Source organism: Lissotriton helveticus, chromosome 7 (assembly GCF_964261635.1).
Source record: "Lissotriton helveticus chromosome 7, aLisHel1.1, whole genome shotgun sequence".
In the NCBI taxonomy this organism is placed as follows: Eukaryota; Metazoa; Chordata; class Amphibia; order Caudata; family Salamandridae; genus Lissotriton; species Lissotriton helveticus.
The window spans coordinates 1972202-1990129 of NC_136068.1; the positions used below are offsets into that span (position 1 = coordinate 1972202).

Here is a 17928-nt window from a genome sequence, read left to right on the forward strand (position 1 = left end):
AATGGCTCTGGCCGCGGTGTCTGCTGCGTCCAGTGCGCACTTAATAGAAGCATTTGAGATGAGCTTTCCTTCCTGTATGAGCATCTCTGCTGCCTCTTTATATTCATCTGGCAAGTGTTGTAACAGGGTCTCAAGTGTATCGTAATGTGCCCTGTCATATCTGGCTAAGAGCGCCTGAGTGTTTGAAGTGTGCCAGGTGTTGGCCGCTTGAGCTGCCACCCTCTTCCCTGACGCTTCTAGCACTTTAGATTCCTTGTCAGGGGGAGGAGCATCACCAGTAGTTTGTGAGTTTGCCCTCTTCCGGGCATTGGAAACAACTAGAGAGTCCAACGGCAACTGGCCCTTGATGTAGGGAGGGTCCCCAGGCGCCGGTTTGTACTTCTCAATCCTGGGGTTTATAACCCTGGCACGTGTGAGTTCTTTAAAAATGTCTGCAGCATGTTTTAAGACACCCTTTAGCATTGGCAGAGTCTTTACGGTCCTCTCGGAGGTGGAAAAGGTGTCAAACAAAAAATCCACCTCAATAGGGTCAGCATGGAGCTGGACATCATGATTCTTGGCTGCCCTTTCAATAAGCGCATTAAATGCCGCTGAGTCTTCAGTAGGCGATGTTTTTACGTTATACACTTGAGTGTCCGGGGCAGTTTGTGGATCTCCCGGGTCAGCAGCATCTGCCCATGTGTTATGCTGATCCTCAGGATCAGTGTCGGCAGGGTAGTTGTACTCATCATAGTCACCTTCCCCAGCCTCCACATCTGAGTAAGTGGGCGAGATAGGAGCAGTGTCCTGTTCACGTGGAGCTATTAGTTCGACAAGAACGGGTGAAGCTGTGGAATCCTTCTTCTTGACTGGAATTGTGTAGGACTCCATAGGCTGTGCCGGGGTGATCTTCCGTTTGTAAATAGAAAGTTTACCCGTGTCGGCGTCGATGAATTGTTCCGACTGCTCCTCAAGCAGGGGTTGTCGATGCTTTGTGCCCACAACTGCAGTTGCAGGCTTCGGCCCCGTGGACACCTTCATGGACGCCTCGACGACCGTCTTAGGTGCGAAGGCCTTCGGCACCACTTTCGGTGGCAGCGTAAACTGAATGGGCGCCGGCGACTTTTGAGGTTTGGTGGCAGGCTTCGGCGTGTAAGTATCCTTTGGACCGACAGCGGAAGCTTTCACCGTAATGCATTTCAACGATTCCGACACCTGCTTCGAGAAGGAGGCGGACGGCTGCGTCGACTCGACTGGTTCCTTCGAGCCACCGCTAGGCGCTGACTCGAGGCTTGTATTGCTTTTGGCCTTGTCCGTCCGACGCGCAGGATCGACAACTTTTTTAGGTCCGAGTCCTTTGTCTGTGTCGATGGCCCTCGGCGCCGATATCTTGGGTCGACGACCTTGACCAGTGTTTTCGGTGTCCCAGTCTTCGGCTCGACACCCTTTAGCAACCTCACCGGATCGATAACCTTTTTAAGCTTCGTCCGCGCCAATAGGTCAGAAGACTTCGAGCCGACCAAAGCAACACGCACTTTCGGTTTCGATGGCGCCTCTAGTGCTTTCGGTTGTGCAGACCCCGAAGCTTTCTCTTTTGGTTTCGATTTCACCATTAGTGGTTCGTTAGAAGTGTCCAAAGCCAGGCCTGGAGGCGAGGCTGTAGAACCCAGTGTAAGATCTTGGGTAAGGCCATGTGGCGATCCCTCGACCTGAGCCCTATGACTTGTTTCGACGGTTGGGCATAGCTCCTCGCTTGAGCTATCTTCCATGGCCCCATTGGCCCCATCGTCGTCTCCTACCTCGTCGACGACTTCTTCAATATCGAGCATTTCAACATTAGCGTCGTAGCTGGAGTCGATCTCCGCTGCTGGATTGGACATCGGCTCTTGCTCTTCCTGCTCGTCTGCCTCTTCGTCCTCGGTATCGAAAATGTTCACCGGGTCAGGTGCCGTCTGCTGGGCCTCCTGGCGCGCTGCGCGCCGAAGTCGAATCGTCTTCTTGGAGCGGAAACGAGAGCAATCATCGTGATCCGGCGACAGGCACTTGTTGCACAACGGGTGGACGTCGATGTGAGGATACTTCGAGTTGCACACGGGGCACCTTTTGAACGGGCTCCGTTCCATGATGGTTCATCGAATAAGGCGTCTGTCGTCGACCGGGCCTTCAGCGCCAAAGAGCCACGCGACTCCTCTGGATGTCCGACTCGGGAACTGAGGTGTAACAGACCTGGGCACCGATCACAAGACAATACCGACAATATAGTAAAGGCCTTTGGGCCAAAAAGAATGTTTCTAGTGATTCCAAACTTGAGTGATCAAATAAGCATCCGAACCCAATGGCGGAAAAAAACAATCTGGGGATGGAGTCAACGCCCATGCGCACTGTAGTCCAGGGGAGGAGCCACCTATCTCGTGATACTTCGAAGACTCTTCCAGGACAACAATGTGCAATCATCCGGACCCAACACTAGGCGGCAATCTATGCAACAGATATGAATTCAGCAGCCCACATGCCTCGAACCCTATGCTCTGGCTATAAAGGGTGAAGACCTAATGCTGTAATATGAGCCTCACATTTTTACCACCACATTACCCACCATGTGCACTGTCTACAGCAACAAAGAGTCACAGAGCAGCATAAAAAGTTTTTCATTATACATATTAGTCTCTTGTACTGTATGCATTTCATTTGACAGTTCAGTGGTACACACGGAAGCAACACTTCATACAGTTAAATAAGTCACAGCAAATTAGCATAATTTAAATGCAGTGAAGTTCAAGTTCGTTTCTTCCATTACAAAAATGCAGACACTGCTGTACTCAATGCGTTTTATTCCTTTCCACGCATTCGCTTGATAAGATCAAGTAAAAAAGACAATTTTAATCCACCATGGAACAGACAGCAACTTCTTGTGGCAGAGTCTCATAGGACAACATCCTGTGAGAATGTCTTTTCTACAGGAGGCTAGAGCAAGCTCCTATGGTCTTATTGCTGTGAAGAAATTCGGTCAGGGGCTGGTGAGCAGCTAACACGAGACATGATCCATGTCCCAATCACATTATACGTCCAAAGAGCAGAAGTTTCAGAGCTTGAAGTGGCAGGAAGGCACCTGAAAATGCAACTCATACAGCAGGACACAAGGATGCCAGAACACTGGAGTTCCGAGCTGCCATGCTGGAATCAGAGGAGAATGCAAAGTCCTTCACCAGGACACTGGAAATCCAACTGCACCAGAGACCAAATGCACAACACAAGAACCAGGGGAGGAAACAATGAGAAATACAGCCGTCCCTTCCTTGTCATCAAGAAAAAGGGAAAGTCCACCTGACGCGGGGATGACAGCATCTAGGGAAAAATCCCACAGTTTCAACTGCTGTTCCAAAGCCACACTCCACTCTTGCATGTAACTCCATCAGCTCAGAACGCTCTATTAAAAAAAAGAAAAAGATGTCAGTGCCAAACAATTACCTTGGAAAGTCGAAAATTAATTTAAACTAAAATTAATTTCTCATTTTTGTGCCTAATAAGAACCTTGGCATTTAATTCTTTTAAGAAAGTGTTCTGGCAATTTTAAAACCACGTTACGCGCCCATCTCATTGTCGATGTTTTTTCTGTAACAAACAGCAGAGCACCAAGTGGAATTACACCGTTTCAGATGGATCACATTTCTTTACTGTTCCTCATAACACAGTTTGGCTACAGGTAGAGCTTTTTCCCTCTTGGAGTCCAATGACCTCTGCAGTGGTTCTTCAATGATACTACAGCCACCCTGAGACGGGTTTTGTTATTTTTAACCGGATACCTTTCCTTTTTCAGGAGACTGAATGCACGAGCCCTGAGAAGCTCTACTTGAGGCTTTGCAATTTAGTGGTGGACTCTACCAGCGCAGACTAGAGGTGTGCCCTGCCCCGGGCAGGAGAGGCAACCTGGTCAGAAAGAAAGTGTGTTTTACTCTAACCACATCTTTGTAGCGTTCACATGCTCAGCGTACTCGGGCCATCTAATGCTTGTCCGCAAAGTACGCAACTGTTTTCCTTGAAAATTAGTGATTCATTTTGTGTCTCCTACCTTAGTCTACAATGCACCAGGACAACGCCTACACATCAGCTTGCTTTACGCTCAATGGGCGAGCCACGTAAGTAGAGTGCAGTGTCAAAGAAAAGCGCTCTTTGCATTTCGAAACGCAAGTGGAAAGAGAGAAAAGCACTGGGATTACAACTGACGTGCGAGGTGGTGTTTGGGCGCATGTTAATCTAGAGCACGGCAGGACGCTGGCTCTGTATGAGATTATCACTAGGCTGGTTATACCGGGCACGGAGTCCAGAGTTCCCCAGAAGTGAACAGGGCTCAATGTAAAACCCAAAGTGCTCTATTAGTGGTGGTGTGGGCGAGAAGCCTTAGGCCTAACACAAAGGAGTGTAAGGCATTTATTGCAAAACAATGATCAATAACGGACACACGACCCAAGAAGGAGATCAAGACCAATTTTATAAAATTATACTTTCTACTTTAATTTAAGACCCATGTCTTTGTAATCAGGAATGTTTTCAATTAATTGTACTTTATCATTTGCAAAAATCGACACTTAAAAACATTTTCACACAGTCCACGGCTATCCTTTGGGGGAAACAATATTGTTGTTATACAGGTAAGTTCATCTTACAAGCTCAGACTTCGGAGCCAAATGTCAGCAAGGGCCAGGGGTCAGGAAAGTACCAACACTGCACCACCAGCAGCACAGGGGCGGCCAGGTGCAGAGGTCGAAATAACAGTTCGACCAAATACTTTCTAATGGAGGCGAACGGTGCCTGGAGTCAAACTGCTGGAAGTTTAGTAAATCGGTTGCAGGGGCCAAGCTTTGGAGTAAGCACAAGCAGGGGTTTGGGGGTAAGCACAAGCCCTAGGTTTCCAGGGTACCACTTACTACCACTTACTAGGGACTTACAGGGGGCAGAAGTACCAACTGGGTGTTTGCTTTAGGAAAGGAGCACTGGCACAGGGGACCTGGTTCGCAGGGACCCTGTGCACTACATTTGAAACCACCTCAAACCCACGCAAAAGGTGGGAAAATAGCCATGCAAAAGAGAACTCTCTCGCAATCACAACACTACCAACAGATTATTAAAGGCAGTGGTACTGGAACTATGGGTCGGAGGAGCCTTGAAGTTTGAAAGACTTTAGATGAATAATAAAGGGGTCCTTCAAATCAATCTTACGCCAGTTTTCGTGTTTTCAAAGAAACTATTTCAAACAACCCCTTTTGCCTTTCGTGAGATGACGTTATTGGCCTGCACCCCACTCTAAAAATCATTGCACCACCAGTGCTTACAGGTGAAATAGCTTATTCTGTTAGTGACACGTGTGGGCAGATACACATGCTCTCAGACTGCAACCAGTTTCTCCACTAAGGGGTGCCTAGTGAGCAGATGATACAGAGGGCCATGTAATGCTAGGCAAAGGCTTCAAAATATTTTTTTTCATTTTACCGAAAAAAGAGCTCTGTGAATGTGGCACATAGGCAGCCTTTTAACATCTAGAGCATGTAAAAGGTTTTTCACTACAGAGTCTGGGTGCAGGGAGAAGTACTTGACCAATGTGAAAAGGTGTGGATCTGAACAATATGCAAAGATGACCGTGTAACCTCTGATGAGTCTTGGAAGCAGCCATGGCCCTGGGTGAGGGACACCAATGCTTCGGGACAATCTCTCTGGCCAACGCATTGCAGATCCTGATAAAGTGTGAGCTTACACAAAATGATGCCTTTGGTCACATTATAGCTGTGGTGAAACCCACAAAGAGCTGGTCATCTTCTTGTTGTGGCCAATGTAGTATAACACTACATCTGGGCTCTAGTTTATGCAGTTGTTACTTCTTTGGTTGGACTGGGAGCATGAAATGGGAATGAAAGGGAAGTAGACTCACCCATATGAAACAAACTATCCTAGGTGAGATTTAGGGCAGGTACAAAGAACCAAATTATCAAGAGAGAAAACTATGCACCAAAAACTGGTAAGGCAAAATAACTAACTGGTACTGCTCCACCTCCAAGCGCAGCATTGGGGACTGGGCTGGCGGGCCTCACCATGCTAGAAAGTGTACATCAACCCTGCATGGGACAGGAAGAGTCCGCTGCATGCCGAGTAGCAACAGCAGGGCACACCATGTCCTCTGCACCCAGTCTGGGGTCATTGGGAGTAGTTTTGCTCAATCCTCTTCCACTTTACACAGAACTTTCGACAGAAGTGGACGTGTCAAGGCAACTAACCTGTACAAACTTCAGCTGTGTTGCTAGAGTGACATTCAGGCCATCACTCCTGTCGAGCGATCAGAAAGGATCACCTTTATGATACTCTACACACTCTACAGCCCATGAACAGAAAGGGTAAATGAGGAAAGAGGAAGCAGAAAACCCAGAGTTACCATCACATTTTAAGTCCAATTTATCAACAATAAATGTTTTGAATAACTCTAAACTTTCTTTTTGATCTACTTGGTTGGTATCATCAAACTGAATACCTGCAGGTTTCATATCAGTTCCTTTTTGAAAGATGAAGGGACTTTATTTTCCAGGGTTCTATCTGCACAATACATTTTGTTCTTGTTTCAAAATACAGATCTTTCTAATTTTCTTGGAAAATCTTGTGTCTGCATTGGCAGCTGCTTCCAAGATATCTTTCAAGGGGGAGGTGGGCTCCCTCTACAATATTTGTACCCAGAAGGGGGGGTGAGTTCTCCCTGTCAATGTTAATAACATGAGGAACAACATGGCAGTACGAGAAGTTCTCTGCAGCAGGAGATTGCCCCTCTCCAGACAGAGCTTTGGAGACCAAGGGATCACCCGGCGGTCAGCGCCTCCAACATTTCAAGCAGTTCATGACAGGACTTGCTAAGGCCAGCTGAACCCAACAGCATCTTCAAGGGAACCAACGGACAGAAGTGAATAGCACAAAACTAACAATTTCTCGTCTAGGCTATAGCAAAAAGATTCGCAAATGGAAACCTCAATCATCTTATACTGTAACTTCCACTAGCAAAGAAATCCACAAATGAAAACTTCAATCATAGTATGATGCAACTTCCACTAGTAACAGAGATACGCAAACAGAACCTAAATCATCGTATGATGTAACTTCAAATAGCAAAGAGATCCATGTATGAAAACCTCAATGAGAGTAAACTCCGCTTCTCCCAACTAACCAATGCCCCAGTTTCGGCTACCTTTTACCGGATAAGTAAACTGAACAAGGTCCTGCCCTACATCCCTCCCGATTCCAGGAGGACGGTTGTACCTACTTTAGTACTATTTAAATGAGACTATTGTAACAACCTCTATCTTGCGATATAGAAACAACATCTGAAAAAACTTTTATTGAACTTACGGAAGTATCAATCAGTTGCTGAAGACATTCGAAAACTTCATTGGCTGCCAGTGGCACAACGTATTAAGTTCAAGGCACTTTGCCTAGCCTATAAAGCCTTGAATAATAAAGGACCAGTATCTCTGAAAAGTTTTTTCTCCTGGTACCACCCTGGCAGACAGCTAAGGTCCACCAATGCCAGGTTGATGTTGGCACCAAGGATTCGAACCTAGAGCTGGCAAGGTCGAAGCTTAGGCCATAGCACGGCTAAACTACAGAATATGCTCCCTGTGGACATGAGAGCTGCCAACTCTCTTGCCTCTTTTCGAAAAGACCTAAAAACCTGGTTATTTTTAAATGAATTTATTTCCCCTCACGGTGACACTAAGCGCTGGTGACTGGATATGTCAGGTATTGTTTTGGGGAAACCAGTGTATTTCTCACCATAGTGACACTGGCACCTATATCCCTCTCCCGCAGGTTTTTTACCCTAGTCCCATTCACTGAGACGTATTGTAAGCAAGTACTTCTTTAAGTTAGGGGGCAAGACAGCTAAAGTAGCCAATGCTCCCTCCCCTTCAGGAACTAAGAGGGCTTCAGTGTGAACTCGGATTTACCCGAGGCTCACACTTCATCTTACCTGGAGATTTGCCACAAAAGTAATAACTGGGGCAGAACTAGTAGCATTTTTATTGGGCCAGGCAGGAACTTTAGGAGGGTGTTCAACATTCCTACAGTAGTAACACCAGGCCTTTAGGGGATCAAACATTATATCCACCAGTGGACTGGGAAGACTTCTGAGACCCGCCCTCTAGAACAGGGATTTGGGGGCCTTTGGAAGACTCTTGGTTTTTATCTTTGGGGCAGGTGGGAGGGAGGGGGAGGGGGGGGTTAACCCCCTTTCACCTGTGCAGGTTTTGTGATCCCTTTCTTTTGGTCACCCCCAGTGTAAGTTTTGCTCACCCTTGTCTTGACCCAGTGGCCTGCCTTCTTTCCCACTTCTTGGAGAGATTAGACCTAGATCTAGCAAATACGGGGACAACTTTTTATTAGTGCAATTACTTAACATGTGTTTTTTCATCAAGAGATAGTAAAGCCCAACACAGTCCTACACATCACTTCCAGTTAACCCACAATTTAATGTTTTGACTGAGTAGTCAATTAAGTCAACCCAGGATTGGCTTGTGGTTTTGTGAGCCCCCCAGAATCTAATTCTATACTCCTCAGTTGGGAGTCCAAAGCCCTCAATCAGGTGCCCTTCATGAGGTCATGGGGCTCATCATCTGGCCTAGTGAGGGTTAGTAGTCGGTCTCCGCAGTTACCAGAGAACCGTTCCCAAAGTAAAACCCCACCAGTGTCACTTTTCACTTGCCTCGTTCCAGAGGCCCTATCAAAGGCTGTGAACCATTTGGTGAGGTCATCACCTTCCTCATATTGGGGACAATCCCTTTGGGGATTTTAGGGTCATAAGAACTTTCTTTCTCCCTAGGTTTGATATTGCTGCCACCATTGAGGAGCCTTTTGCTAATCTTTCTTTTTCTATAGCTAGGAGTGTCTGGACTCTCGGTTCAATCTTTTGGTCAACCTTGCTAAAAGGTTGTCCTCTTCACTGAGGCTGTCCTCCGTGATCTCACCAAGAGCTGACCCACCTGTGTGGGTTCCACGTGTTGTGAGTACCATCCATGGAGTGAGGGTCTCAGGAGCCGGGTCCTTCCTATTTAGTGGTAGGGGATGGGTGAGGCCCTCCCATCACTGGTTTCATCCATGTCTGGGAGGGGGGGGATTCCCCTTCTCAGAAGGTTGGTCCCTGGAGCTTGACCTTGGAAGGGCGAGAGCCCTTAGGTATTTTTTGAGTTTGCATAAAGATCTTAACTCAGCCATGTCTAGATGGAGGTAAGCGGTGAGGTCCAGCTCATCCACACAAGTGTCTGTCTGCCGTTACTGTGGTCATGTTTGGGATCTATTAAAAGACGTCAAAAACTTCTAAACCCTTTTACTCCTAAATATAATGAGTTTAAGACTTTTTGAAACGCTAGAAGGACTTAACCAAGGCCCAAACAAGACTTAAGAATTTTGAAACATTGTCAATTCAAAAAATGAGTTGAGCTAAAGGCAATGTTTGGGTCGTAGTCGTGTGATCAGGAGTTGACCAAATGGTCCAACAAATGCAAAGTTGTAGACCCATGGCTAACCCCTCGATGTAGGAAGCTGGCTCTGTGTATACTACACCAAAGTGAGGTATAGTGTGCACGGAGTCCAGTGGATCCCCAGAGGTATAGCAGAGGCTAAAGTAGATAACACCTCCCTCTCTTTTGTGGTAGTGTGGTCGAGCAGCCAGGCTTATCAGGGGTTAGTGTTAAGTATTTGTTGTACACACTCAGGCAAGATATGATGTCACACGCTCAAAGACTGAATCCAGATCAATTGATTGCATAAAAAGTTACTTTGTTTAATTTCTAGAACCAAGATTTACTAAGACGCAGGTAAGCGAAACGCTTAGTACAATGTGACTTTTAGACATACAGTGAACACTGGATTTGTAGGAATATTCACAATATTTTTGCATTTGAGAAAACAATTGTAAACTGTTCAGACACATGAAATTACTTTTAGATTGCTTCTAGTTTAGCATGAAACACTCCTAACAATTCAAGCAACACAAGACACTGGTAAACAAGTTAACTCTGGTGTAGGCACTAAGTTACTTTTTACTGCAGTACAAGACAGTTCAACACTTACAAGAATTTTCAGAGAAATCCCACCATTCTATCCTTAGAAGAAAAACAAAGTGTTGAGTTTACAGGTAGTAAAGTATTTTAGGACTGACGTTTTGGGGTTAGAATCAAGTTTTTCCAAGGTTCAGGCTGAAACTTAAGGGGCACCACAAGCGGCACTAAGCGGCCGGGTGCAGAGTACCAATGCTAGCCAAGGGGACTAGGGGACACCTTAGCTGGGGGCTGCTCGCGAGCAGGCCACTTTTTCTTTTTTGGAGTTTTCTGTGGAGAGAACTTGACCCGAAGGTATCAGAGCGCTTTACATGAGCACCAGTTGCGTTACAGATGGACACATTCAATTTTAACTAGGCACTGGGATATTAAGTGATTTTCCCAGAATCACAGGATGCTGAGCATCCCTGCCGAGTATTCCCCACCTTAAAGGTCGACCGCCCTAGCCCCTAGGCCACATCCTCTTGGTCTTGGGAGTCAAGCTCCTGGGGTTCAGGTAAGGGCAAAGGGGGTGCCATGTAGGAACCAAGTTCACATCACCGGCGACACAGAGTAGCCGGTTGAAGGGGGTGTCAGGGCCCAATGCAATTATATGGAGGATGTCGGTCGCGGAAAAGGACTGCAGTCTGGAGCCAGGAGACTGGACGAAGGGAACCAACGACTGAAGAATGAAGATGAAGAGTTGCTGGACACCTTCGGTCAGGCACCTCTTGACTCATGATCTGTGGGTGCAGTGTTCTTTGTAGTGTTCTTCTCACCGGTTCTGCTTGGAGTGGAGTGCACCCTTTCCAGGCCTCGAAAAATCTACTCGACCACTCACAATTCCGAGCAAAATGTTATCAGGTCGAGCTATTTTTAGCACCAACTAGTCCCATCTGGCGAGTGAACTGTGACTGAAAAGGAACAGGTGTTCTATTCATTTAGAAAGTGAATGAGAAATAAAGATCCTATTAAATCTTGTTTTTATATTGACACATTTGCGGTCTGTTCAAGGAAAAAGGTCAAATGAATGGGGAGAGGAGTTGGCCTAACAGCTAGGGCGGTCTACCTCGAATCTGGGGAACTGGGTGCGAGTCTCCGCGATGATGCTGAACATCCTGTGATTCTGGGCAAATCCTTTAATCTCCCCGTGCCTAGAAAAAAATGAATGTGTCCTCATGTAATGCAACCGGTGCTATGTAAAGCGCTCGGATACCCAATTCAGGTCATGTTTGCGTTATATAAAACTCTGTAAAAAAATATGTCAGTTTGTCTTTTTACTAATTGCTGCTTGCACCATAAACCTATGCTGTTGAAGCACAGACAAAAGGGAACTGACATCACTGCACCAGCTGCCGTGCATCACATCTGGAGTTGTGGCTGGAGCTCCATGGCATCACCTGATGGAGAGCGATTACTGGGAAAAGGTTTCCATAGACCAGTTTGAGGCATAAAAAGAAGATTTACAAGTAGAGGAATCTGTGGGAAGTTGAATCCAGCAGAATGAACTGGTTTTACACTTTATGCCAGCGCAAGGAACACTGTCCGGGCACTAAGTTGAGACTATTTGGTGGCAACTCGCTGGGGCTTCAAGCAGACAGCCTCAGGACGTGTGACTGCTAGGGTAACGCCAACCTTTACGGAGTATTAATAATACTGCTTATGATTCCATTTTTACTTTGAACAAAACTTTACATTATTCCATAAAAAGGCACAGCAGTGACTGGATGTTCCAATCTGTGTTCCCATTTTTTATGTTCCTCAGAGTTCCTGAACTTACATTACTCCCGTAGAATACTTTTTCACTGTTCAACCCAACTATATCCCGGGAATCACAGCTCAAACAAGAGGCTACGTGGATACATTTGACAAGAATTGCTCAGTACCTCAGAATCTGCCTCTATCTGGAGAGTTATCCTAACACAATCACATGCTCATCTTTTCTCTTACTCTGCTCCACTGTCACCCCACCCCATCCCTATCTCCTTTGTGATCTCACCATTCGTTGCTTCACAGCTCATAGTGCTTGAGCCTGCTTCATGCTGCGGTCCCACTCACCTGCCTCAGGGCTCCTCCTCCGGAGGCTGCTGACTGTGGTACTCGGCCACATAAAGGCTCTTATCAATGCTGCCTGGAATGGGTTTGATTTCAGTACACAGATGATCTTCAATCGCTTTCAGATTGAAACGGTCCTCAGCGGTGATCAAATTTATGGCCAAACCCAAGTGACCAAAGCGACCTAGTGGGGGGAGGAGGAACAAGAAGCCATGTCATTTTAGAAGCAGAGACATGTTGACACTGAGAATGATCAAGTACAGAACTGAGAGGTGGTGCACACAGCATTACCCACGACCTGGCACCACGGGATAAGGAGCAAACACAAGGCTTCGGGAGAGCCATGCGGAGACTCGAAGTACATCCAATAGTGAAAACCTGCTTTCAGGGAGCGAACTGCCACCGGAAATCACCACAAGCCCCGTGAGACGTAGCAACGAGACAAATACATGCAACACAGAATAACTTCATAATTATAATTAGATATTAATTCTTAAATATCATCTTGAAAACAAGTACACGTTATTTCAGGCAAGACACCTCTTTATTTCACATTTGCCCTTTAGTCACAGTACGGGCCCTGGAAGCAGATGCTCATATATTTTTAAGAGCTGCTCGCTTAATATACCATTATTACATTGTATTTTTTTGTTTGAAATAAATCATAGAAAATAACATCATCATGACAGAGAAATGAACTCCCAACTTGTCTGAACATCACCTTTATTTAAAATAATAAAAAATCACCTTGATAGCAGGCAGATTAGCCTAGAAGGCTGCATACAGAACACTGAAGAGAAACACTGGCACCGTGCCTTTAAGACATTCAGGCTCCCATCATGCCCCACAGACGATAGTTAGGGCAGGTCTTTTCGACGGCGTATTACATTGCATAAAGAAAATGAGGAAAAAATATCCTGTTCTAGTCATGGTATTCGTCCGGGGAGGAGGGAGGGTTGCTTATGACTTTGATGAGTATACCCCTGGAAGAGAACTAGGATTACAGGGAAATAACTTATCCTTCTCTTCCAGGGGATCATCAGTAGTGATAAGCACTGAATAGAGTAGCAAGCCCATCCCTGTAAGCTGCAAACGAATACCTGCATACCAAATATATTCGGAATCATTTGTCATCCAAATAAATTCCTCAAGGATGCTTGCGCAAACTGAGCGTCCGCCTGAGTATCAGAATGTAAGCAGTAATGGATCAATAGACCTTTCCCCACACCACGAAACAAATTTCGCCGATCTATAAGAATAGATGGACTTAGTGGAGTCACGCCTGGCTGACAAGATGACATCCACAACGTCAGGCGGGAGGGAAAAGGAAATCAGGTTGCCCCGCTCAATCTCCAGGCATGAAGGTGCAATGTCTGGAGGTGGGGGTGTAGAACCTGCCCCTCCATCTGGGAGAGGAGGTCTACCCTGAGAGGGAGACGGAGCGGCGGGTGAGAGGAGAGGTGGAGAAGATCTGTATACCACACCCTTCTTGGCCAATCCGGGGCGACCAATATGACTTGGGCCCGGTCTAGGCGAATCTTCCTCAGAACCCGAGGAATCAAGGGTATGGGGGGAAGCGCGTAAAGGAGTTGACCTTTCCAACTCAACTGAAACGCGTCCCCCAAGGCTCCTTGCATCGGATACTGGAGACTGCAGAAAGACAGGCAGTGCGCATTCTCGTGAGTGGCGAACAGGTCCACCTGAGGAGTCCCCCACATCCGAAAGATGTCGTGAACCACCTCCGGGTGAAGCCTCCACTCGTGGTCGGCAGAGAACTGCCGACTGAGACTGTCTGCACGAACGTTAAACACCCCGGCCAGATGATTTGCCTTTAGACAAATCTGATGGTCCTGAGCCCAGGACCAGAGACGCAGAGCCTCTCTGCAGAGACACTGCGACCCCACTCCTCCCTGCTTGTTGATGTACCACATCGCGGTCGTGTTGTCCGTTAGGACCTGAACAGACTGACCGCGAAGGGAAGGGAGGAAGGCCTTGAGCGCCAAACGTATCGCCCGCAATTCTAGAAGGTTGATGTGAAGCAACCTTTCCTCTGGAGACCAAAGGCCCTTGACCTCCAGATCCCCCAGATGAGCACCCCACCCGAGAGTGGATGCATCCGATATCACCGTGGCCACCGATGGGGGAAGTTGAAAAGGCTTTCCTTGGGACAGATTGCCTTCCACGCCCCACCAAGACAGATCCGCTGCAGCTTCTCTGAAGATCCTCACTGAGATCTCCGTTGTACTGATACCACTGCTTGCGGAGGCACCACTGGAGCGCCCTCATGCGCCAGCGTGCATGGTTGACCAACAGAATGCATGAAGCCATCAGAAAGAGCAGGCGAAGGACCTTCAGGACTGGAACGACCGCTCCATTGTAAAATAAAGGAATCATCTCCCGTATGTCGCGAATCCTTTGAGGAGGAGGGAATGCACGACATACGGTTGTGTCCAGTACTGCACCTATGAACAGGTTGCGCTGGGAGGGCACCAGGTGAGACTTGGGTACATTTATTGAAAAACCCAACCTGTACAACAACTGGGTTGTCTCCTGCAGATGATGAAGCACAATCTCCGACGACTCCGCTTTGATCAGCCAATCGTCTAGATACGGGAATACCGGAATCCCCGATCTTCTGAGATGCGCCGCCACCACTGCCATCACCTTGGTGAAGACCCGAGGTGCAGTAGTAAGTCCAAACGGAAGGACCGCAAACTGGTAGTGTTGTGACCCAACCGTAAAACGGAGATACCTCCTGTGCGACTTCAGGATTGGGATGTGAAAGTACGCATCCTGCAAGTCGAGTGACACCATCCAGTCTTCTTCCAGCAGAGCCTGAAGAACCTGAGCAAGGGTGAGCATCTTGAATTTCTCCTGCTTCAGATAAAAATTCAAGATCCTGAGATCCAGGATCGGACGAAGCCTGCCATCCTTCTTGGGAATCAGGAAATACCGGGAGTAGCATCCCTTACCCCTTTCCTGCTCTGGAACCACCTCTATCGCACCTTTTCTCAAAAGTGTTTGGACTTCCTCCTGTAGGAGTAACAGATGTTCCTCTGAGCAATATCCCTGGCAAGGAGGGTAATTGGGAGGGAATTCCCGAAAGGGAAGGGCATTCCCATTTTCTACGAGATTGAGAACCCAAAGATCTGATGTAACCGATTCCCAATCTCGTAGAAAGTAGGTAAGCCGGCCCCCCACTGGACCCACATGATCCTGAATGGCGGATCTAGGGCTGCTTTTCTGTGGCTGGGGGGTTGGAGGAGGTGGAGGAGGAAGAGACCTGACGACCTCGAGGACGTGATCTCTGTTTCCCTCTGTAAGACCTATACAAGGTATTCTGCTGCTGCTGTTGTTGCTGCTGCTGCTGAGCGGGTCTATACGACCGAAAGGAAGAGCGACCAAACCCTCTAAACTTTCTGGTCGTAGAACCCCTGACCTGAAGGCCAAGAGATCTAGCAGTTGCCCTGCTGTCCTTGAATCTCTCCAAGGCCGCGTCTGCCTTCTTCCCAAAAAGCCCCTCGCCATCGAAAGGCAAATCCAATAATGCAGACTGCACATCAGCTGAAAAGTCAGATGACTTCAACCAGGCTGAACGCCTCGTGGCAACCGCCGTGCCCATGATCCTTGCCACAGAATCTGTTGTATCAAGTCCACTTTGGATGACCTGACGAGCCGCTGCCTGAGTGTCAGATAAAGCCTCTTCAAAGTCCTTTCTACTAGCCTCAGGAACCTTAGGGACCAAAGAACTTATAGAGTCCATAAGAGCATGGATGTATCTTCCCATGAGGCAAGTGGCGTTAGAAGACTTCAAAGCCATGCTGGACGAAGGAAAAATCTTCTTCGCGACCTGATCTTGTTTCTTGGCCTCTTTGTCGCCAGGCACCTGCGGAAAAGCCCCAACAGACTTCTTAGAGCAAGCGGCCTGAATCACCAAACTTTCAGGGGAAGGATGCGAAGATAAGAAAGCAGGATCCTCAGGAGCCACTCTATAACTCCTAGCCACACTTTTTGCAACTGCAGGAGCAGAAAAAGGCTTTTTCCAAACTTCCATTATAGGATCCTTTAAGGCATCGTTAAATGGGAGCAAAGGTTCTACTGACGAACTAGGAGAATGGAGAACCTCTGTCAACAAATTTGATTTAAACTCGACAGAGGGCAAAGTCAGACCTAAAAGTCCTGCTGCCTTCTTCATGACAACATGATAAGGTTGAACATCTCTGGAGGGAGCATCAGGTCCAGAAGGCAAAGACCACTCCGGAGAAAACTCAAGACCACTAGCATACGCCAGGTCTTCGAAACAATCCCCTTCCAGTTCACCTTCCTCCACCTCAGAAGATGAATCATTAACTCTCTGCTCCTCCAGAAGTCGTTGAGCCTCTCTACGAGATCTCATTTTGACTCGAAGTGCAGTCGAATCCAACGCCGAATTCGACGGCGCCGGAGCCGACTTCGGAATCGAATCCGAGGGCTTGGAAGGCTGCCCCATAGAATCCAAGGGAGTCGGTGACGCCGGGACCGGAGTCGTCGACTTCGGCCGAGCCGGCGTCGACCTCGGTGGAGCTTGGTCCTGCCACAACGGAGTCGGAGCCGGCATATACGGCATGAAGGGTGCTGGAGCATATGAGTGTGGAACACCCAAATTGAAAGCCATTGGACCCATGGGACCCGAAGGTGCTCCAGAGGGGTACCACGACCTCGAGAAAACACCATACATCGCGTTTAAAAACGCAGAAGGGTCCTGACCTGGAGTCGGGAATGGTGGATGCTCAGGCTGACCTCGAGGTACATTAGAATCTGTTTCCTCAACAGGATTCGAAGCCCCTTCCTCAACAGGAACTCCATCGGTGTCTTCCGGAGCCGGAGATGGAGCCGGAGATGGAGCCGGAGACGGAGCCGGAGACGGATCTGGAACTGGAGTCGGAGAATGGACCACCGACTCTGAAGGTGAAGCCTCACCTTCCGACTCACGAGGAGGAATCACTTTCGACTTCATCCTTTTGGGAGACTTTGATCTGGAATGATGACGTGATCCGTGTCTCCTCTTCTTATGCTTCTTGTGGGAACCGGAAGCATGACCGGATGATGACTTCGAGGCCGACGCCTCTCGAGACCTTGACCTGGATCTCGACTTCGACTTCTTCGGATGCTTTGAGGATCTTTTAACCTTACTTGCTTTAAGTTTGGCAACAAGAAGTTTAGATTCCCTCTCACGAAGAGCCTTCGGATTCATCTTTTGACATGATGAACAATCATCGACGTCATGATCCGAGCTTAAACACCAGATACAGTCTTGGTGAGGGTCCGTAACGGACATCATCTTCCCGCATTCTCTGCAAGGCTTAAAACCGGTCTTCTTTGTCGACATGACAATATCTGAGAATAGAGAATCGAAGAAACGAAGTAACAATGTACTAAGGCTACAGAGTATCCCCAAACCGTTAGCGTCGACGACGCGGAAAAAAGGGAACTGATGTCATCACGCCGGCGTGGGCCTATTATAGGCGTCGGTGACGTCAGCGGAGTCGCGAGCGAGGTCGTGTCTCTATGACGTCAGGAGTCCACGTCGGCGCGAGGCTACGAAAAAAGAATTTCCGAATGTTGCTGACGCAAGGGGTATTCACAAGGTGAGGAATCCACACGGCAGATGTATCTATCAGAACAGCAGCGCTTGATCCGACTCAACCTAAAACAAGCATTTGCAATGCAATAGGACTGCAGGGGGGTGGTGGGGTGAAGGCACGGGAAGAAAATGGTGCTCACAATCTAACCAACACATACGGTGCTACACTTGAAGTAAAAGGGCCAGTAGCCTTCGAAGGATACAAAT

General features: G+C 47.7%; 1 protein-coding gene across 2 annotated transcripts in view; it reads right to left on the minus strand.

Annotated features, from left to right (window-relative positions):
• Positions 1 to 2793: 2793 nt before the first annotated feature.
• Positions 2794 to 17928, minus strand: part of LOC144767918 (putative ATP-dependent RNA helicase DDX6) — a 189064-nt gene continuing 173929 nt past the window's right edge. For both annotated transcript variants that reach the window (XM_078651257.1, XM_078651256.1), the window contains exons 13-14: positions 12102 to 12282; positions 2794 to 3406 (exon numbers count right to left, since the gene is read on the minus strand). In XM_078651257.1, coding sequence (XP_078507383.1) covers positions 12107 to 12282 — 176 coding nt within the window. In that variant the 3' untranslated portion in view covers positions 2794 to 3406; positions 12102 to 12106. The remainder of the gene's footprint in view (positions 3407 to 12101; positions 12283 to 17928) is intronic.